The sequence below is a fragment of the Calonectris borealis genome, chromosome 3, assembly GCF_964195595.1.
Source record: "Calonectris borealis chromosome 3, bCalBor7.hap1.2, whole genome shotgun sequence".
NCBI lineage: Eukaryota > Metazoa > Chordata > Aves > Procellariiformes > Procellariidae > Calonectris > Calonectris borealis.
In genome coordinates, this window is record NC_134314.1 from 67,739,514 (window position 1) to 67,763,138 (window position 23,625).

Consider the following 23,625-nt stretch of genomic DNA (forward strand, 5'->3'; position numbering starts at 1 on the left):
CCCATTTGGGAACCTCACAGGATGTGACCATCGGCACACTGGCCCTCCTGTACATACTGTGTAAAAGGACCATTTCTTCTCCTCCGCACGTAGTCTCTGTTCTCTATTGCATTGGTGGGCAAAAAAGCCAAACCGTGAATTTGCATCTGCTCTGTTTTTAATAGCATTATTCTGAAATATGTCTTTATTAGTTGCTTTTCTGGTCAGGCGCTGCTAAATCTTGTCCAGGTATAAGCTGATTTGAAGCTTTGATGTTTAATTGAAATGTGTTCTTGAGCCTGTTGTTAGTATTGGCCAGTATGCTGGAAAATGCAACCTGACTTCTTGTGATACAAGCTGTCAGGGTGACCCAGCCACATTGTGTCAATAATGGCTAAACCCACAAAAACAGTCTTGCTCTGTAAATATCACACAAAACATTCAAGAAAATCATAGCAAAAGGTCATTATTTAAGTAGCAAAGCAAAGCTTTCCAAAATTAGGAAATGCTGGATTTACAGTGACACTTGCTATCTTCAGCTCCTGCCCTGTGCAATGAATAAAGAGAAGTCCGGTGGGAATGGAAGAGTTTGGGGTCCTAGAAGTAACAACAACCTCAATGATGTCTCGCTCAAAAGACAAGCAAGAGGCACCAGTGATTTTGGCTTTTCCTTCTTTGTCAATGCTCAGGTCCAGCAGCTGAGCCAGGCTATCAGAGCAACCACAGATATAATGCTAAACTGAGGCACAGGAGCCCATACAGCTTCTGGAGGTACAAAGAACAGTGTCATTCCTTCACTGAGTGGAGCATTGCTACAGTCCCTGGGTTTTCTTCACTGAATTTGTGGGAAAGTGATAATGATGAAACATGGCGAATACACCTGCCTTTGCCTAGAGATGAAATGAAAGCAAACAGTGTCTAGACATGGGAGAAGCATTTAATTGAGGCTGGTGCACAGTAAAACCTGTAATATTTGCTGTGGCTGGCATTCTCTCCTATGGATACTTCCCCTGCTGCTGACAGCTCCATTTGCCGCAGCTACAGGATCAGATTAGGGAAGCTGCTGTAGACTCACAAGCCCACCTAAAGATGTGCTGCGCTTTTCTGAAATGGCTGCATTGTTACAGAAACTCTGCTCTCAGACCGGCAAAGCTGATGGGGGCTTGGCAGCATTTAGTTTCAGACATTGGGATGCTTGAAGGTAAGGGTACTTTGTTGTTTTAGAACGGGCAGTGCTTTTAGATCATATTGATTTTATTTCATAGTTAGGTCTAAGCATAACTCCAGACTCTCAAACTCTTGAAATATATACAGTCCTGGGCTATGCATAACTTAGGGCTGGAATGCACTGCCCAGCTCAGCCCGGGCAAAAGGCTGTGCGCAGCTGTGCAGAGCACCGCAAAAAGGCCAAGAGACACTACGTGCCGCTGGGAATAGGGGTGCTCTGAGAACAACAGTCATGGCACTCAGGCAAGGGCTAGTTGTCCAGACCAGGTGCTGCAAAGAGTTTCAGCAACAGGAGACAAATCTTGGGATGTGCTTATAGGTTTCGTCGTGTAAGTCTGGGGTTTGCAGTGAGAGAAGTGACAGTTGCAATGCATGGGGAGAAGGCACTTGCCTTTTACGCCTAAAATATATATGGCATTTTTGTTAGTAGTTCAGATGCACCACAATCAGCTATATCAAGTACAGCTAGCTTTCCAAAAGTGTTCACCTTTGGTGGAGCTGATTTCCCATTACGCTTATAGGGAGGGGACAAGCATGTATAGGATATATCTGAAACACCTTCCCATCCTTTTCCTGTTCTTCCTTTCCAATCCCCAGCTACTATGAGAAGCTGGCTGCTACATGCCTTGGGCATGAAATGAGAAGATGCTGAGAGGACTGAAATGAGAAGGACCTTACATGACAGGCAGGCAAGTACTACATGGTACAAACTCTGGAGGGGCTGCCTGCTGTAGAGCAAGGTCTTGCAAAATTGCTAATGTCAACAGGGATGTCTTGTCTCAGATGCCAGGTAGATGGGACCCCCCACCTTTTCGGGAGCTAAGGCAGAAAGTTGCAGCCCACCTCCACACAGTAGGTCTGCTGGAGGTAGGCGGCTGGAGATGCATGGGAAACGCAGTCTGTAGGCACTGGGCAGCAGTAATAGAGACTCATTCATGGAGCAGCTCAGAATTGGTAAGGGTTAAAAACAGCTATGCTATGGTACCATCCCTCTTGGGAAAGAGACAGCATTATCTTCTTGTGTTCACTCAATAGAAGTGTCTTTTCCGAATCAAACATGCACTACAAGGTGAATCCATAGTACACTGAGCCAGTAATGACACAGAGCTGCTGACTCACAAATTACTCCCCTTGTTTAAAGAATGAAGTAACAAAATCGCTCTCCTGATAGATTAAAAACAGTTCAACAGATTAGTTAAGCATGGCTATGTTTTATACCTTTTATGTTCAAAATCAATGCTATAGAAATTTACTAACTGTATCATGTTGTAATCCATGTAAAATCCAAACTTCTTTAATTTACCTTATATATTGACAATCTTCCACTCTACTCTCTAAAAGAAAAATGAACATATTCATCTCCAGTATATTGCCATTTTCCTGACTTAGGTCATAAAAGGATGTTTGTTAAAAGCAAACACAAATCTTTTACATTATTGCTAGTCACTGAGATAGCAGTAGTATTGGGAGTCAGAAATAAGTCAGAAACAATCAGAAATTAAGGCAACTTTTCAAAACTGAATTACACAATTGTCTAAATTAAATGGGAAATCAAAAGCAGATCTGGCTAAGCAATATACTTTTGGTGCTGACCTGCCAGTTTAGTGGCTGCAAAATGTGCTGTAATGTAAAGCATGGAGTCAAGTTCTTCAGTCAAACTTCCTACTTCTCTCCCCTGGACCAGGACCAATCCCAGAAGTGTCTGAATGCACTTGTGAATTGCACTCGGTTCTACCTTTGTTGTATATTTCCATAGCTTGAAATACAAAACTTCTTTGGGAAGCTACAGTTCTTGAGCTATAGGATGCATATTTTCAGATGTCTTTCTCTCTCATCTAGATCCCAAGGGACCCTCACCCTATTAAAACTTCTATGTTTTCAGACTGTTTGCCAAAATGCTGTCATGCTGGCAATCTTTGAGCCAGCAAAGACCATTTGAAGACATATCTTTTAGGTCTATCTTGTTCTCATTCTTCCTCCTCCCATACCGCCTTCTGGCACAGCGGATGGGGCCCCTCTAGCCTTAGGCAGGCAGGAGAACGAGAAGACTCATCATGGTACCAGAAAGAAGGAAGAAGCCAGTACCAGGTAACACTACAAACATGCAGGTGGATTTTCAAAGGCATCCAGTGATTTTGTGAGGTTGAGTTGCGATTTCATTGGAAGGCTGACTATTGTGCAACAGACTCTTATTTTAGAAATAATTGAAGAAAGAAATGGTACTGGAAATTAACACTGCAAATCTTCAACTTTGAATCAACAATTTGAATCTGTTTAAATTATAAGAAAGTATTTTTCTCTCCTACTCCCAAGTTGACTCTTCCTGTTCTTATATTTCTGTGAATCTGTTTTGACTAAGTTAAGCAAAATATCTATGGGGCAGCTGTGTTGTGAAAAGTAAAGAGGACGTTCTGTATTGTAACCAAAGTGGCTTTGTTGAAGTCGATTATCACTTCACAATGTATGCTAAATGAGGTACCTCAAGTCTGTTGAGAATTCAACCATACTGACACTTCAGGATTCAGCATTGTAATGTTTCTATTAGAGGCAGGGTAGGGTGACAAGATGCTATCGTCAGATTTATTTTGTGCTCATTCTAGTCTAGGGAAAAAAAAAATCTTACACAGAGGAAGCAGTAAGTACCTCTATTCTCTCATTTTTCAGAGGCTGTGAGAAGGGATAGTAGTTTTCTCAGTCATTGCAAAAGTATTATTGAAAGAAACCAACTCAAAATTCAGGAGAGGAAGATAGAAAAGAACCGATGTTCCTGAAATAAGAAAGTTTTCACAACAGAGAAAAAGAATCAAATGGTATTTTAACAACCGTTTTGGCATAGACCTCAATGTAGTACCTGAAAAGTTGACATGATCTTATCTACAGATTTCCTTTGTTTCTTTGATTACAGAGTTAGAAGAAAATACTTCATATAATGCATTCTACAATCTTTTTTTTATTGTTAGCAAGCAGTGTTGTCTAGAAATAGCATCATACATACAGATGTACTTGTATACAATGTGTACAAAAGCACAGTAACAGACACTTCCAAAATGTGCGTATTGGGTTAGCAATATGCCTAGTAAAGCTCCAGACAGATTAACTAATTCCTCCACACCATGCTACAAGAATTTGAGAGAAGGCGTATACAATTTAGGTTACTTACTCAAAACAGGCTTTGAGTATTAGGCCTGGGAAATAATGAACCAAAATTGTGCTGATTTTCTGACAAGAAGGAGTTATAGTCTACCTGGGAATACCTTCCCTGCACAATGAAAAAGAACAGGCTGTAGCTTGCAGTTCTGCCAGAAGGCAGACTTGTGCTGTCCATACCACACATGGCAATTTAAGACACTGAGTGAAGACTATAATCAAACACAAGCATCAAATCTACTATAAATTAGATTATAATTTTTCCAGTAGGGTACCTGTATCATCTAGTAATGTCCACATCAGAAAAATGCCTTCAGGAAATAAAAAACACAATGGATTTAGAAGTACTATGAAATGTTATGCTGTGTACAGAGATTGCCAAACAAAATGAGAAGCAAGGAACCAGGAAAAAAAATGCGAAAATAAAAGGGAAACTTGATCACAGCCAATGATCACCACTGAGAATTGAGAAAGGAAGGCTTTAAGCTTTTGTGTTTTGTGGGTGTAAAATAAATATCCAGGAGTAAAAATGATTCAAGACTGATCAGAGCTGAGGAATCCAAAAATCTGGCTGGCATTCAGGAAGAATTACGGGCATAAAATTAAAGACGAGTTCTGAGAACATGTGGGCTCACACAGAATTAAGGCATGGAGAGAGATAAGAAGAAGTGAAATGGAGAAAAGGGAGGATGAGGCAGTGTTAGGCAGCTATGGATGACAACTTCCTAAACTATTACAGATAGATTTACAAGATCATGTCAATCTGCTCCTTCATGTAAAGTCTTCCAAGAAGCTACTGAAGCCACAGGGCCACTGCAGTCAGCTAGGGCAGGCAGTATGGAGCTGGTCCACACTGAACTTCACAATTTCTGTCATTTGAATGCTGCACACAGCTTTAACTACATTACATACTACAGGTCTCACCAGATGGACCATGCTGGTTGACATTCAGACCTTTAATCTGTTACTTTCATTGTCGAGTGCTAACAACTGGGGATTTTTTTCAGGTAATTATCTAAAATCATGTACAGATTACATCAGTGTACCTTCTTGTTGCTTTCAAAATCGGGATAGAAGGATAACTAGCCTTGAAGGTACAGGAATTGTGAAAGAAATTTTGAACTTCAGCTGGTTCCACAGAGTTACAAATAGAACTAAATTAACAGCAAGTGCATTAATAAGAACAAAAAGAACTATAAACTGCTACACTGTATTAGCACTTCAGCTTTTGAAATTATAAGACTAGCAACTACTTCTGAAATCCAATCTACATTTCTAGCGTACTTTCTACTGTTCATCTTAAGAGAAGTCACTGCAGAAGTACAGGCTACAGTGTTGTGACAGAGACAGATCTGTGCTAGAGCAGTTCTACTCAATTTGAAAGAAAAAGCTATTTAAAATTACATTTGGCTCATGATCTGGCCATAAAAAACTACTTCCACGAGATGCCATTGTCTGCCACTACTGCCCCTTCTCCTAAGAAGAACATTGTGAGCATCTCCTCTCTGGAGCTCAGACCCTGCCCCAGCTAACCTCTCAGCTGGCTTGAGTAATGGTTATTAGTCTGACAGCATGCAGCTGTATAAGAGGGAAATCAGCTCCTATCCCACCAGCTCTTTCAGCAAGAGCTAGCGCAGCCCTGAGACAGATTAGAAACTTTAATATGGGTAGCCTTACATGAGTTTTTGCAGCAACAAGCTTCAGTCATTGTGTCTATTTGACTACCTGTGTTGACATGTGAATTCATTTTAAGAAAGAAAAAAAAAAAAGTGAAGAAAAAAAAGAGTAAAAAAAAATTCATCATTTTAAAGCTGAACTGCTTGTTTTCTTGTGGTCTGAAGGGCAGCTTTGTAAGCCTTGCATAAGGTATCCCCAGGAAAGGAGTGTGAATGAAAAGACAGAGCAGTAAGCCCTCCTAGCAAACTTATTCTGGATAGGATGGTAATTGGGAACTACAGCCTCACCCACCATTCCCTGCTGTTTTAATCCCAAATCTGCACTGACCATGTACCTTGAAAATGCCCTCCTGGGAATACTGACAAAGCCCTGTGCACTGTCCATGGCACTGGGGTGACTCACGAAAAACATTTGAAAATCCTTTTTTTAGGCAGCCCAGCTAGGATTTTCAGAAGTGCATTGACTATTTATGCACAAGGGCCTTCAGGAAAAGAAAAACTGTCTTTTAAGCTGAGACTTTCAACAGTACTTAGGCTTTGTTTAGACTGGTAAACAGTGTGTGCAAGAGGGGTAGATCTAGACAGCAAAGAGCTGGTACTGAGCAACCAATGCCAGCTACCCATGTTTCATCACCTGGGGGTTATTTCAGACTAAAGCTTGTCTGGTCCCATGGGCTGGATGATCATTAGTGATCAGAGTATGTTAGGTGTGTTCCTGCAGGGCATCCTTCAGTTTGGTTTTGTCTGCTAGTAATCTGGGTTCTGCACTCTGAGACTGCTCTGAGCTGTAGGAAGCCTTGCCGCAGACCCTTTGAAAAAGCCACTCAGAACTTTACCTCTTTGAATGTTCAGCTATCCCATTACACTTAGCGTCCTTCTTAGCTGTGTACTGATATCAGCACGATCAGTCAGTAGTAGCAAATATAAAGCATGTAGACACTCTAAACCAATGATGTCGCAGAGTTAACAAATCAGAGAAACGAGCTTTCAGACACTGAGTTCTAGAAAACCTGCATGTTGCACACAACATTTTTCTTTCAAGATGTTAATCACGAAAAGAATGTACTTTTAGCAGATAAACTTCCGACCTCAACAGCAAACAGAACCCACAAAAAGTAAATTCTCATCTGTCTATCTGCCAAAATGAAAAAACAAGGCGGATTTAAATGCGGTAAAGATCTGGCATTCGATACTTGAACACTTTTTTATCTGAAACTAGAATCTATGCATTGTAATGGCTCCCTAATTGGTTCAAAAAATGACTACCAGTCTTAATGAGCAATGCTCGTACACATAGGACAGCTAAAATCATGCAAAATCTGTTAGCGTAAGATATAAGCCTGGATCAATATTCAGTTAAACACATATTTTTCAGATCAGAAAATCTATACTTTTTAAAGCAATGTTAGATCAGCTACACTAATATTCATTATTTTCTTTTCTTATACGTTAAACATATATTAGCATCTCCTTTAAAGTACAATATGAAGCCAGTCAGTTTTGTTTTCTCAATAAAACATACTCTTCACAATAAAACGTACTCTTCACTTCTATCTAAAAGTAAGACCAGGTGTGAAATAACCTCAGATTGGCCAGACTTTAACAGATCCTCCGTGCTGAGGACTCAGACGGTCTAAGCATATGAGAGCCAAAAGTAAGTTACAAACTGCAAAGGAAAAGTTTAAATTTGTTCCACAGTCAAAAATCACACCTATTAAATCATAATGACATTTCTTGTTTCAAGTTGTGCCCATTCAGTTGTGTCATGCTAGTCACTGTGTTCCTGGTATTGCTTTTCAGGGAAGTCATTTGAATGGCAGAAGAGTTGTGCAAGTAGCTGGCAGATCTCTCTTGCTGAGCTTTCCTCCTGCAGCGAAGCTGGTTGTTGAAATGTCTTCTAAAACTCTCACTGAGAAAATACAGTGCAAATGGGTTCACACAAGAGTTGCAGAAGCTTAGCACTCGGGCCACTAAGGTAACAACCATATGTCCTGTCGATGGATCAATCTCATTGTAATTAAAAGATCGGTACATGTATAGCACGTGGTTGGGAAACCAGCAGATAGCAAAGAAGCCAACAAAAACTAGAACAATTTTTGCCAGACGTTTCCGAGTTTCCATCTAAAAAGATGAAAAGAACCCAAATGAAGAACAGCGAATAGAACTACTCGACATAACAGACTTAATTAAAACATGTAGCATTTTGCTTCATATTAACTTTAACAACTGTCATAAGTAAGGCCAGTAAAGATGCTTCCTTCAGGGGCTGAATTACTTTTTCTATCTCATTTACTTTCCTTTCCCACTTTCAGTTTACTTTCAGTGACAGACCCTAGCTGTTGGTAGTTACAGAAGGTTGCTCTTTCTATACAATACACGCAGCAAGAGTGATTCATGACCCAAGTAAACATTGGCTTTTAGCCTGAAAGCACGCACCAAAGGATGCCATGAAACATAACCTTTTCCGATGAGATGTCAGTGCTTGGCTTGAAACTTAGCTTTAGTTAGAAAGCTATTTAGAAACCATTGGCTTTGAAATGTAGAGACATTGTGAGTGAAACGTAGAGACATTGCTAGGGTGTTAGCTCTACAATGGTACTTACATCCCATTATTTTGCCTGAAATACCTCAGCTTGCACCTCTCTCCTAGGCAAACCACCAAAACCACATTGCACAGCCTGAAGCATCTTAATTCCGGGGTAAGGTGAAAGGTTCAGTTGATCTTCAATAATGACACGAAAGAAATGTACCTTAATTGCAGTGCTAAAATATAATTGGATTACAAGGTAGATATTGAGAGTGGCTGAAAAGTTGACAGGAAATGAGCCTACACAGTGGTTCCAAACTGAGAGAGGGAGGGAAACTGGCCAGGTAGAAGGCACCAAAGGGATGCAGAAACTTTCTACATATTCCTCCCAAAAGATTTATTATGTACGTCAGGTACCAAAGTTTTGCAGAGGTAGGAAAGTTTTCTGGCTTTGCTCAATTTTCTATCAATTTAAACCTGAAAAATTCAAGTGAATTTATTCTAACAGGGTTTCAAAATCTGTGAAATAATTCTGTAAGTAGTTTTCTTGGCTCCGTTGAAACAAAAACCAGTGGGCAATTAAAAAAAAAAACAGGAAAACTCTACCATTCCAATTTGGTAGGATTTGCACTCAGGCAGATTGCAAAGGAAGACTAAAAGGTACAGAGGTATAGGGTGAATACTACACTTCTGTGCTATGGCCTAAAGAAACGTGAGTTGATAGCAATAGCCTGAATTTACTTCCTCTTGCTGGGACATATGTAAGTACACTGGAATTTTCTATTCTTTTGAGCCTCATAGATTAGCAAAAAGAAAAAAACTAAGTAGAATGAAAAAATATGTTCTTACTTTGAAAATACATGTGGGTTCAGAAATGTGATATAAATTAAATATTGTTTCCATCCTGAGGGTTCAGCCAAAAGGCTCTCTATATTTCACAGGAAAATAAAATAATACATGAAGTGCTAATATGTATGCATTTTTGACAAGAAACTGGCTAGAGTAGAAATGAAATGCTGAGCAAAAAGAACATAAGGGAACATGGTTTTTTAAAAGAGTATGTACATGTTATATATGCAAAGAGATTTCAGTGAGTATAAAGGTATTTTCTAAAATATTGGCAGAGAAAACCCTTCCAAATTGTTTTAATGGGCATAAGTATTTTTCTCTATCAATACAAACGCTTTTGTAAAGTGGTTGAGGCACTCTCTCTGCAAAAGCTGTTTCTATATATAAACGTTCCTGCTAATGAACATCCTGTTGCTATCTTATTGCTTCCTGTGCCTTACAGGGAAGCTGGCTTTGTCCAGCATTTTAAAATGCTTTGTCTCAAATCTATACAGAACCTATACCGAAAGTTTTATAGTATCTATAATAGAAAGGGTATTAAAAAAGTGCGAGTTCAGGATTGTATCCAAGAAAGATCTACTGAGAAAGCCAAAAAAGAATCAGTTCATGTTCTGTGTTCATATTTTCAGCATTCCTTAGTCTGAGAAGAACCTTAGATCCCCTGAGAAAAATTTTCCCTGCCTATGTCAGTTTTTTCATTTCCAAGCACAAATAAAACAGGGAGAATTCTCAAAAAGTTCATGTAAGATTTCTTCCCAAAATGGCTGCCTATAGAGATAGGTGAAGCCACTAGTATTAACCACAAAAACACTGTTCCTCAGTAAGAACACAAGTAATGGTTACACTAACACATACAAACACATATACTAATCCTATTTCTTATTAGGAATATGCATTGATGGCATTGAATTTACATTTTTCCTTGCTCATATTCATTTACATACTTGGCTTAATACTGAGTAATTGTGAAAACAAGGACATTTTTCAGATAATCCTCGGCTTAGTTCAAGCATGTGGAAACTGAACTAATCCTCTGCGAAATCCAACAATTTGGATGTTATAGTTCCTGTACTTTTATTTATAAGTGTATACAGCACACACAAATCTTTCATGGGTATGTAAAAAGCAAATTGCTTACCTGTCTTTTGGAATGCTCACTGTATTCGCCAGGGATGTTGTGAGCACTTTTTACTAAACTCTTTGCAATGTGATAGTAGTAGATACTAATAATGGCAAGAGGGATAAGGAAATACACAAGGAAAATCAGCACAGAATGGATCTTCGGGTGCATATCATCCGTCATGGGGTATGGTATGCATGCTGTGAAAGTGGCATTATTTGTGTCATTGATGTGGGCCAGTTCAGAGAACACCACTTCAGGAACTGCTAGGAGCATGGAGATTACCCAGATGGCAATGGCTTTAACACAGGTCCATAGCACGGCACTGGAGGTCTGGATGTCCATGGGATTCACGATCGCTTTGTACCTGAAATTGATCAAAATGCAAATTAAAAGGTATCTTTTCAAATTCAACATGTGATTCGTAAGGCCATTTCATACCTTTGATTAAAATAACGTCATATTTTGTTCATATTTGAAATATTAACGGGTTTGTAATCTTTCTTAAATTTGCATTCTCTAAATCTCCATCTTCACCTGCATATATACCCACCAGAGGTGGTAAAAGAGCCCTGGATACAACCTGTGGCTATAGGTGCCCATTCTGTGCCAGCCCGGTGAAAGTGCAGAAGCAGCCATGACTCCACTCCTTCCTTCTCCCAACAAATGCACAAATGCACATCCTACCACCGTATTTCCACCTCACTCTCATACCAGCACATGCACACCGGAGTTTGTTTCCTTCCTCTGCTCCCGCAGCCCAGGACTCCCTCCTGCCCGCCACCATGGCTTTCCCATGCTCAGATTCCACCAGCCCCCTGGGAGCGCAGGACAATAATCAGCGTTAATCACCTCTTGCCAGCAACAACCGCTGCTGTGCTGGCTCTTGCCTTTCCTCCCCAGCACCTCTCTGCACACAGATATACTGTCCTGGCTGCAATGCCTGGAATATAAGCATCTTCATAAAGTCAGGCAGGAATGACTCCCAATGGCCTGTGCAGAAGTATTAAAACTCTTAAAGAAAGTAAACATTTCCACATAAACAATTGGAGGCTGCTGCTCTATACTGCATTTTGGGAAACTGTCTTATAATGTATGATTACATACAAACCTTTGCAGAATTGATAATTTCATAACTACTACAATGAAAACAGAAAGTATTGCAGAGAATGGAAATATCACACTACAGCAAAGTAAAATAACTGAATAGAAGTAGACTCTGGTCAGGAATTATTTTATTTTAAAAAAAAATTGTTACAGAAGGTGATACAAAATGAAACTTACCACAAGAAAAGGTCAGGTTTAGAAGGCCAAATATACTTTGAGAAAAATATTTCAAGGATACCTTAATGTTTTGCTGAGATTTTTAATTTATTTATCATTTATTTTCAAAATGTAAGTAAATTATGTTTTAATGTTTTTATTAAAAACTGAACATTGAACAAAACATTTCAGTTTGTCTAAGCTGTAGTAATTTGGAAGGTTGCTTTATCTGATTTTTTTTTTTTTGCTTCTTCAATGTTTTGTTTCTAGTTTTGATTTGATTTGGGATGGGTGAGGGGTTTTTGAAATTGCAGATGTTTTGAGAAATGAAAAAATGATTTTTCTTTAAGATCTAAAGAAAAGTTTAACAGGTAGAAGGGAGTCAGGAGAGATTCATACTCCAGGTACATAACGTTATTTGTGTTAAGGTCTTTCTAGTCAGTGGAGATGTAGTTTCAAAGGGTGAATCAGGTTTTAGGTGTGTTAAACCACCCTCTGAGGTGCTTATTTTTCTCTGTTAGCTATACAATGAGCTTAGAATGAGAAGAACTGTAACTTAGATGTCTTTACTTCATGATAAACCTCCTTACTCATGCATGTAGATACATATACATGCATATACCAAAATAAATATGTATGGGTAGGAACATGTGTCTAAAAACATACCCAGGGTTAGGTTATGGCTAAATACAACATAGTTGCTGAAGGGAATGCTGAGAAATGGAGTTGTGATACCAAATACCCTTTTTGGCTGATTTGCAGGTCCTGACAGGTATGTCATAATCCCTCAAAACCTTGAGCAGATGTTTGAGGAACTGCGGATAAAAGCTATATCCCCATGCAGCAAGTTGTGAGTTTGCTAGAAACCAACAGTGGAAATGGCTATACCATGAAAATGTCTGGAGCAAAGTACTGTCTTCGTACCCCAGCAAATTTTTTTTCAGAGAATATTTGAGTCAAAATGTGCCTTGGAGTCCTCTTTCTCAGGACTATGATAAATTGTCTTATCACTAAATAATTAAAAAGAATGACCGTTTGTGTTCATATCCTCCCTGAATTCAGAAAGAGGGTTTTTACTGTGTCTTCACCCTTACTACAGAGTAGAAAATTAAACTCAGAAAACTGTCTCTGTTAATCTGTTTACCATTTCTTCTAACACACAATGACAACTCCCTGGACACCAAGGTGTAAAGAAATCATTTATACTGCCATGGGAAGGATAGGAGCTTCTGCACAAATCATGAATGCTCCCCAGCACAAACTGTGACCTTACTATTCAATAATTTGCTTCCTATTGCTGTCTGCCTTGATTTCATTACATAAAGACAGACCTTTTATTTCATTTCATTCAACTGAGGTGACGTCAAGTCCTTACATCTGCTCATTTCTTTAAAACTTTACATTGCTGGGGAAGAACTGCTTTGGGGACTTTGTTGGGGGGAAGGACGTTGGATAAAAATCATATCTCGTACTACAGGTTTTTTTCCTTCTCTTTTCCCATTGCAACTATTTTGACCGCAGTCCTGTCCCCCAAGACAGTGACCGTGTACAATTAATTGTTTTAGCACCATTTGGTCTGGTTAATATCAAAAACGGAGACCTTTTCGGAAAATGTGGCATATATTTGTGCCTTGGCATATATTGCTGTTTCAGCAAATAGCATGCCTTCCCCTGAGCTACAACTGACTCCAAGTTGGAAGGCATTGGAGCAGAGTGCCCTTTTTCACAAAAACAGCTGAGTTCAGCCCAAAGAAATTCTTCTTTAATCCTACCAAAATTCTGCTTGCTACTTCAGCTACCACATACAAAATGGCGTTCTTCTTCCTAGGCCTCAGCCCTGGACAGTAGTCGGTGTCAACAGGAAGGAAAAGGCACTAAGTGCTTTACAAAATCTGTCATCTTGTTTATGTCTCTGAAAAGATATAGAGTAGAAAGAGACAGGTTACAGATAAAAGCAAATGTAAACTGAGTGAAATTAGAAGTGTTCCCAAAATGAATACCCAGCCTCTTTCCTTTGTATAAAGCCAGTGTAAGGCTAAAACATACCACCAACCATTCAAATTACAAAGTGCATATTTTCTATCAATAAAACAACACTGGTAGATCAGGGTAAGGGTGCAAATTATTTTGTCAAATTAGTAAGCAAAATCCATCTTTTCCTTTACTTCACTGATGAAAAAAGAAAATTATAGGTTGCCATGAAGATCAGGAAATAATTATAAATATGCATTTGGTTTTAATTAAAAGCCTTCATGTAAATTCTCTCTTCCTACATCCTCTATCATTATCACTGCTGACAAAGGCATCCCAACTCAGGAAATACTTTTATAATAAGTTTCCTTTCTTTGGAGCTGTGGTTTCTGCCAGCAGACACAAGCACAAACTCGCCCGTTCTGCAGATTGGTTTTGTTTGTATAGTATATTTTCATTATAAAGCAGTCTCCTCCCTTCCACACAGCCCCCCAAAATTGATGAAACTAAACTCCAGTATAGTTTATCTACTCCTCCCCATCTTTGTTTCCAAAGGCCTTCGCAAAGGTATTTCTCAGCCCCCAACTAGCTCTACTCCTGTCTCTGCTGAGTCCACAATGCTCTTCCCGTCCCACACACTTGGCTTCAAAAGAAGCTGCTTCAAGATCAGTCCTAAGCTATCCCTACATTGCATTACATTATAAAAGGATATAAATATATCTGCATAGGAAACATGGCTGTATGGTCAATATTTGTTAAAAATATTACTACCGTGTCCAGTTGTAGTCCCACTAAAGTAGAATGACATTTTGGATGGGGACAAATCCCTTTTCCTTGTATGGGCCGTTCTGTTGCCTCAACTCCAGTTGCACCATGAAAAGGAAAACAATTTAGCTAGCTGAAAACAATGTGGAATCACTGGATGTCCAGTGTTGTGGGAACTTCTTTCACAACACACAAACAGTCTGAGATTCGCATTTATTCGATTTTATTCTTTTAAATTCTTGCAATTTAGAGTAGATTTCTTAAAGTTTTTTATAGTTAGTCCTAATATTTTTGTTCTGTGCTTATCTAAGTGCAGAGAATTGCATTCATCAGGAATGAGCATCTCAGAGGTCTGATAGCTGAATATAATGAACAGTGTTTGAAATGAAGACTAGCAGACCATGTGTAAACACAATTAAAATGAATGTCAATGGCATGTGTTCTGTGTTTCTCAGGGGGAAAATCCTAAGATTCTCCTAAGTGGAAAACGTTTTCCCCTCTATAGAGAAACGCTCTGCTGAGCCAAAAACTATCAATAATGCTTCAACAAAAAAGTCTGATTTAGTCTTTTGGATGATGATTTCTCCACCCCAGAAAGAATCAAAAGATAAGTTTCCCAGAATGTTGGTTTTTTCTGCATGAAATATATTACCTGTCCTGTCCACCCAGCATTTCAGAGGATAAATTTTCTCTTTCCTTTTCATTTTTTCTTCTCTTGCAACTTCTTTCTCTTGCTATTCACTTCACATTAGCTAAGTATATTTCTTACAAGCTAGTACAAATCTTGCAATGCCAACTCACTGCCTGCAATCTGGCTTTTTAGTCCTACTTGTCTAAGCCCATTTACTTATAGCTGCACTACTTAAAAGTACCACTAGTAATTTGTTCAGTTCTCCTCCCAAAAGCAGTAATAGTAAATTGATTTCACTGACTGTTATTCAGAAGAGTTCACATATGTCAGTATTCCCAGGAGATTTATATTTAAGTTTGATAACGCCAAGTTGCTGATGAACATATTTCACATATCTTAAGATAGACAGATATGTCTTCAGCAGAGTTGCAGTTTCTATAAGTTTCTACTGTGAAAATGAAGAGAAGAGAAGAGAAGAGAAGAGAAGAGAAGAGAAGAGAAGAGAAGAGAAGAGAAGAGAAGAGAAGAGAAGAGAAGAGAAGAGAAGAGAAGAGAAGAGAAGAGAAGAGAAGAGAAGAGAAGAGAAGAGAAGAGAAGAGAAGAGAGAGAAGAGAAGAGAAGAGGAAGGCAACCAAGAGCCAAATCTAATAAAAACTTATGCTACACCTATATTAGCAAACTAAACAGTGCCAGAGGCTATTCTTGGAGGCCAGGTGGCATTGGCTGGACACCCATGACCATCCCATTAAACTCTTTAATCTCCCAATATGAGACCAGCACATCCAAACAAGATAGATAGCCAGTTTACATTTCTGTTGGTAATGGCCCCTGGGCTTGTATTTAATCTTAAATCATTCCTAGGAAATGTTTAGGAGAATATTGATTGACCCAGGTCAAAACCACACCATGGGCTGCTCTAGCAGTTTGACAAATGGTTGGCTTCCAGTGCTCAGGCCTATGTTTTGGCACTGTTGAATGTGTTTTTGTGCATATATATATAAAAATATATACACACATATATATGTGCATATGAACATATCTGCATAGCAAAACCACACATTTTCAGGTGTCTGGTCCCAAGAACACCACTCAGAAGCCTCGCACAATGGCTGGCCTACCCGTTGTGCCCCTTCTTTCTTGACTTTTAAATTATGCAAGTAGCTGTATTTCCCCTGCTGTGCATGCTGGGAGCTCCTCTGACCAGACCTACTCAGTTTGCATCTAAGCTTCATTAGGATCCTAAAACTAAGCACAGCAAAGCTGAGGAGCCTGATCTCAAAGTTGTGTTTAAATAATGGCTAGAGCACACCGAAGTCATTAGCCTTCACAAAACAGCTGTGGCAAAGGCAGCTCTGGTACCTGCCTGTCCAAGAGCAAAATGGAGCATTTATTCAGCCAGGATGGCCAGGAGTCATTGCCCAGGCCTGCTAGAGAGTGGCTCAAAATTAACATTTCATCAATGAGGAGAGAACCTTATTCTTACCAGGTTGTGTCATACAAAGTCCTGGATTTAACGTTTCCCACTGGGAAGTACAAGGCAGCTTAGCATGTGTATTCTCTTGGTTTTTATTGCCTTTCTGGAGCATTTACCTCATTCCAACACTAATTTGGAATTATGGATTTTGGATTCTGCTCACGAGGGGTGGACAGGAGGAGGGGAAGGTCAACACCTAGGTTAGAGAGTAGGCATTGCAATACATAGCCTAGACGAGCTTACATACTGTTTGGCTTTGTCCCCTAGTGCTCTGTTCTCCATCTAGCCATATTACTTCGTCCTCACTATAATCTTATTGTAAGAAAAAAAATCTTAGAAAACCACACCTAATCTTGTCTTATTCTTTCAGAGTTTATATTCTGAATCTTGGGGGGTCAAAGGAGTTTGAGGAAAAAGAAACATTTCCCCAAATGGGCTTGATCCAAATCCCGTTGATAAACCTGCCTTTAGACTGATGAGACAATGCTTATCTGCATATCCACCATATGCTTATGCATGACTCCCAGCAATGATATCCACACATACTTGAATGACGAAGATCTCATAAAATCATCACTGCTGGAGCAGAAGGTCAATAAAAATATCAATTACAGAAATTAAAATGCCTGGAAGCAGAAATCCTGAGTGTAAAATATGCTTAGTGCCAGTTTACCTTTATAAAATTGTTGCTGTTACAAAATTATTCCTCCCACTTCATTGATGAATTCAAGTAATAGTCCATGCCATGCAGATAACATAACTATTGAGGAGCACATTACATGGTCAGATGATTTTCAGAAATGTTACAAGCCAGGAAGAATTAAATAACCAAATCTCTAATAATGTATCTGGAACAGACTTAGATGTTACCATTTGAGAATCTAGACCCCAAATCTCTAATTTCTAAATTCAGAAATACTCTCTCACTGTAGGCTGTAGCAGTGTGGTTATAACTATGCAATAACAGGCAAAGCAAGAGAAATTTAAGAGACATTGGGCAAGCTTTGTCTCTCACATTTTTGTTCAGATCACCCTTTAGTGTATATGTGCAAACTTGACTGACAGAATAAAGCTTGCCAGAAACCTTTGATGAAACTCTGAAATATTTTGTCAGGAGCAATCCTTTTTGTCAAGTTAAACAGTGAAGCCTGTCCTCACCTGTCCCCACCCCAAAATGTTCTAGTTCATTTGTATCCATTCCATATAGCTAAAAGGAATACTACTTTCCCTGTCAAGGCTCTTTAGTGCCTGAATGTCAACTATTAGAGCTCAAAAGGAAATCATGTCCACTTTCCTTCACCTACTCCCCTACATGTAATAAGAAATGAGGATTTTAGAGGTCTCTAATCACTATATTTCAGCCTGAATCAGCACCTGACATAACAGAAGAAGAAACTTTAAATAAATTCTGAAGTGTAAAAAGAAATTTTTATTGAGTGATTTTACTAATGAAAAATCCTAAAGTAGTTCAAAACATTTCCTGAGTCCCCCAAAAAGTAGGAGACAGTAGACATGCAAACTGAGCCAGAATGGCTTTTGTCATCAGTTGTAGTCAGAAGTCAGCACATAGATCCTAAACTTGCACAAAACATTTCTGAGTCTCTTTACACTTTTAAAAATACAGATTGCAATCTTCCAAAATTAAAGCAAATAAATAAAGAAATAAAACAAACAAACAACAAAAAAGGATCAAATAGTTTAGCTATTCAAATCTATAGGACACAGTTTAAGCTTCTCAGGTACTGTATTTAGTTATGTAAGTATGAATTCAAATTTTCAAACTCCTTTGTTGTTAAGATATAGGAAAGGAGTCATGGCACTAAGGAAAAATAACTTTGTTACCTGGTTAATCAAATATGTGTCTCATCAAAGGTGTCTTTCTGTCACACTTTTTAGGAAGAATACAAAGAAGATGCTACTTCAATTGCAGTAGGGCCAGTTGCTCCACTCTTCAGCTTCACTGTCTTCATTAGAGTGCAGCAGGACTGTATTTGAACTAACAGATTTAAACCTTTCATTAGACAGAAAACTCAATCTAGAAAAAGTAGCAGAATTAAATTTAATCCTATTTTTACAGATCACACAAAAAATGAGGCATAAATGACAGCCAAAGAGAAAGGAAAGACTATATGGGACAAATCTAAAGCTGTTGTAAGGAGCTGCCATTTATTCCTTTGGAGTCTGTGCACCCCAGGTTTCTTGGCATTTTTTGGATACAATTGCTTTTCATCAGCATACACAATAATGCAGTGATGGCCAGAGGTGCACACTGTAGCACTCATTCTTAATCCACTGCCCCCTGAGCTGCTCCAGCCACCTCTCCATTCCGAGGTTTATGTGTCATCCAGCCCTCTAGCTCTGAAAGGCATCTTGGAAACATCTTTCTGTACTTGTGCTCCACTTCCTTACCCTAGAGTCTTTCCCAGGCACAAAACAGCCCTGAGAAAAGGGTGAGGAGCCCCATGGGCCCAGCTGGATGTAAATTGGAAAAACAAGTTCATGGGATGGTTCAAGTCAGGCATAGTTCAAGCCAGGCTCATCCTGGCTTCTGTCCTTCTTGCAGTGCGGAGATGCTGGCACACCTTTTCTTCATGTGTGCCATGCTGCAGTCCCTCTGGCTATACTTCTCCTCTCACCTCTTTATTTTTACCTTCTTTATCCAAGACCACACCAGGTCCTGGGACTTTCTCATCAACATCCATTAGCCCTGGCCAAAACTGCAGTCCATGGCCCCTAGAGAAGCAAGCTAGACAGGGGACCCATTTTTATTTCCTTGTCCATCCACACCTCTAGGAAGTGCACCCCTGGCCATCACGCACCAGCTCTGTGCACACTTTCAGGGTGAGCTGAGTGCTATTGGAGGTCTTCTTCCCTATGGCCCCTTCGGTTCCCTATTTTTTTTTTGTTTTGTACATTTTTGTCCCTCAATCTCCTTCCTTTTTTCCATTTGTCATCCGCTGTAATTATTAGGTTTTCTCTTTCTGTAATCCATCCTCTGTTTTTTTCTTGTGTTTTTTTTAAACCAGAGAAATATTAAGGTTTCTAGAGGTGGTCTGATTTCTCCGCTACAGAGGAAAATCAATAGGAGCAGTGGCCATGAGGGGCAGGGGTGCTGTCCCTGCACATCTCCTGCATGGCAGTGAGACGGGACAGCTGGCTCAGCAGCACAGCTCCTGTGCTGTCTTCTGCACCCCAGAGGAGAGGGAGACCGCACCCTCCTCTGATGCCAACACACTGCACCGCCAGTGCCATCACTGCACCATCTCTGCTGCCACCATCCCCACCACTGCCCCTGACCTCCCACCCCCTCTGCCCCAAAATGTGTGGGGCTGCAGCAGGGCACCACCACCCACCCCTGGCAGCCAGACCCCCGGGAGCTCAAGGGTGGGAAGGGCTGTTTGATGGGACCAGCTGCTATTCCTGGGATGGGGATGGGCAACCTTGAGTGGATCTGCTGGCATTTCAATCTGAAAGTGTGCTCTAGGGAAGTCTGGGAAGCACTGTTACAAATTACATATCATGTTTGTGCACAAAAAAAAAAACAACAAACCAAAACCTAAATAATCTCAGTACTAGATAATGAAGCTTCCAGATAGAAAGTGCACATTTGTCACACTGAAAGCATTAGTGATGCTGAGAAAGACTTCCATGACAAAAGGCCATATGAAATAAAGCAAGTTTAGAAAAGATATATATGCAATGAATACTATTTTTTCTTCCTTATAGCTTCAGTTTGTAGGTAACGATCGTTCAGAGTGTATTGCTTCTGTAGCCATTGTTGTTAAATGTATCACATACATGTAATTTGCCATGCAGGATTTCCACATAAACAATAAGTGCTAATTACACTGTGGAAACCAAGACAACCTCCCTTATCCTAATTCACGCAGGCTCACTCTAAATATTCATAAATCTGTTCCTTAGTGTAATCAATGTCTGGAGTTCTACACAGTCCTGTGGTAATAGGGAATAAAAAGCAGGAAAGGCTCTAATGATCATATATTAAAACATACTTTGAACATTATCTGTGAAAGAAGTGGTCACTGAGAAGACATTGTATACCAGACCAAACATGTACTGGATTATAACGGAGCCTTTTTAGCGATATCACTGCTTCCAAACTGCTAGGCATCCTATGCTAGATTTGCTTATCTGGAGATAACACTGCCCCTCGCCAGGCCTCGCCTCCTCATCACCTCTTAGGTGCAGGATGCTGCCACCACTTTTGATCTGCTGACAAAATTACACATACAGTTTCCCCATAACCGAATCTAGCCAAGATGACAGATGTTAGGACCTGGCTACAAATTAGTGTGACAAAAACCCCTCCACACCAGTGCTTCCCCTTTAGTGCAAGTGTCTGTCGTACAAAAAGGTAGACCCGAGTCCAACCCAAATGCCATTGAGGGTCCAGCCAGCTTCACTCAGAGATGACCTGGGCCCCTAGGAGATAAAACACTGGTCTCTGAAGTCAGTGGCTGTTTTTCTGACTGAAAAAGAAATGGTTTTTGTTCTCAGTAACTGAAAATATACCTGCAGAGGTTAAAGAAACAGTTGTTAAATCCTTAGTATAACCTTTTCTGATATTTGTATATACTGTGGACTCCAAAATGCTGGAGGAACGCATTTATTAGGAGCTTATATGGTCACAGCACACCATCTGTAGCTGTTTTCTAGGATGTGTAATTCTAAATGCATTCAGTGTAAACAGATTCAGCATTATTACTTCTTGAATCTTTACTGGTATTAAAAGAAGGATATAAAATTATATCGAAAAAGCAAACAATGAATGCTCCAAAGCTATATAAAAAGTAAATGAATGAATCCTTAAACATTAAACCACGAGCATTCCCTCACATTATATTTCACTAGAGATATGATCTGCTCTGCAAATAACTTCTTCCCTTTTCAAATAAGATACCACAATCATGCTTCTAAACAGTGGAAATAGAGCAGAAAGAAAACTACAAGGTTTGCTTGGCTCTCCAAAGACAGTTTTTGACATACTGTTTAACTGCAGTACTCAGAGAGTTACAGGTGTTCACTTTAAGGTATGTTTTGCAAGCTCTTCTGTAAAAATATAATCCATTTTCATAAGTTAAAAAGTCTTTATACACAAGTATTTTATTTAAGTCCTGATTCAAACACCACTGAAATTGATGGCCACTGAAGACTACTCTCGGGTGGAATCAAATTATTTACTGAACTGGCTACAAAAAAGAAATAAATTGCAGTTATACTCTATAAAAAAAAGGATTAAAAGTTTTAAAGAAACATTACTGTAAGTGTGAAGATACACTACTAAACTCGAGCCTTTACATCATGCGCCAATGTAATGCATTTGTTCGGCTTAAAATCCAACAAAAGAAAATGGGGTAATTCCCATGGAGAGGGAATTAAACATTTTCATTTCTGGCTAAAAAAAAAAAATTGCTTAGATAAGGGAAGAAGGATAATTTCATTTAATTTCAGGTTGTCAATTACACTGCAAGATTTTGTCTTTCAGAGCCTGAAGCACAGTCCAACAGCCACCCAGTTGCTGTAAATCCCTTAATTTATATTAATCGGGAGGAAAATCTTGGGGTCCAGCTCTTTGTTTCTTCCTAATTTGACAAATACTGGAGACAGAAGTGTTACTTTCTAGCTTAGTTTGGAGGATTTTTCTTTTTTTTCTTGTTTTTTTTTTCCTTTTCTGTAAGTTCAGAAGAAGCCAAAATGAATAGTTTGAACCAAAAGTTTAAGATTGACAATTACAATAGAACAGTTTGGTGCCTCCAAATTCCCAGAGGCTGAACTAGTTCTGGCAGTCACCTCTGGTAACTGGCTCTTCTGTTAGGGCACAAATACACACAAACTCACACACACACTTTCTTGGCAGAAAGAAACAAATCTATGAAAAATACCTCTGTGCTTGACTTGGTTTAAGCTGCTTACTGCCTGTTGACATATCACTGTGGCTTGTCATGGATTATACGTAGGGTCTAAAACCTTCCTCTAATGACTAAGATTTCAGTACAAGGCTGTTACAGGACCTTCCCAGAGGTGCAGAAGACAGGACTAAACCCAGTTCTTCCAGCTGGCACCCTGGAAGTTGGCAGCCCAGGCGCACCCATTTCCAGAAACCCTTTAACTTAAGTTAGTACCAGACCTGCCATCAGTCAATGAGGGAAGGAGAAGTATGGGCACCTCACAAGTTGGAATGAGGGGACTGCAAACCAGGGATACCTTATCAGAGGGGTGCTTCACCTTTCATGCCAGCTCCAGCTAGCCTTAGCCCAAGCTGCAGAGGGCTGAGAAGGGGCAGTCGAGCTTTCCTACCTGTCAGCACTGAGGGCAGTGAGCGTGAAGACAGAGACGCCAACGGAGGTGAGCTGGATGGCAGGGATGAGTTTGCAGCCCACCTCCCCAAAGACCCACTCCTCGGAGAAATAGCGGGAGGCATCCACAGGCACACAGGTCACTAGCAGCAGCACATCACCGGCAGCGAGGCTGGAGATGAAGATGTTGGGCACGCTCCTCATGGTGGTGTTGGAGATGAAGATCTTCATGAGGGTGATGTTGCCCAGCAGGCCCACAGTGATGATGAGCAGGTAAAGTGAAGGGATCACGCAGCGGGCGGTGAACATGGCCGTGCCCTGCGCCGGGGGCAGCAGGGCTGTATCTGGCACCAGCTGGGTGCTCCCATTGCCCCCGAGGGGCATTGCTGTGAGCTCGGGTGGCAGCTCTGCCTCCATCCTCCAGCTTCAGGCAGACTGGAGGTCTCCACTGCAGTGGGAATCGCTGGAAAGCTTCACCTCTCTGCAAGTCAATAAACTTTCTCCCCTTTCCCTCCTGCCTTTCTTCCTCCCCCTTGTTCTCTGTCGAGTTTTCTCCCCTCAGAAATGCAGAGGAAGCACCGTCCGCCGGTGCAGTGGGGGGAGAAATAAAAAAATCCCGTGCCGCTCCCTTTCAGCTCCTTGGACAAGCCCTCTCCCGGGGGGGCAGGAGGGCGAGATC

The 23,625-nt window shown here is 40.1% G+C and overlaps 1 protein-coding gene across 1 annotated transcript; it reads right to left on the reverse strand.

The window, feature by feature from the left end:
* Positions 1–7,748: 7,748 nt before the first annotated feature.
* On the reverse strand, positions 7,749–23,363 carry NMBR (neuromedin B receptor). The gene is made up of 3 exons (XM_075148120.1): positions 22,948–23,363; positions 10,544–10,892; positions 7,749–8,150 (listed from the first exon to the last, which is right to left on the reverse strand). The coding sequence occupies exons 1-3, from the start codon at positions 23,361–23,363 to the stop codon at positions 7,749–7,751; spliced, it is 1,167 nt and encodes a 388-aa protein (XP_075004221.1).
* Positions 23,364–23,625: the final 262 nt, after the last annotated feature.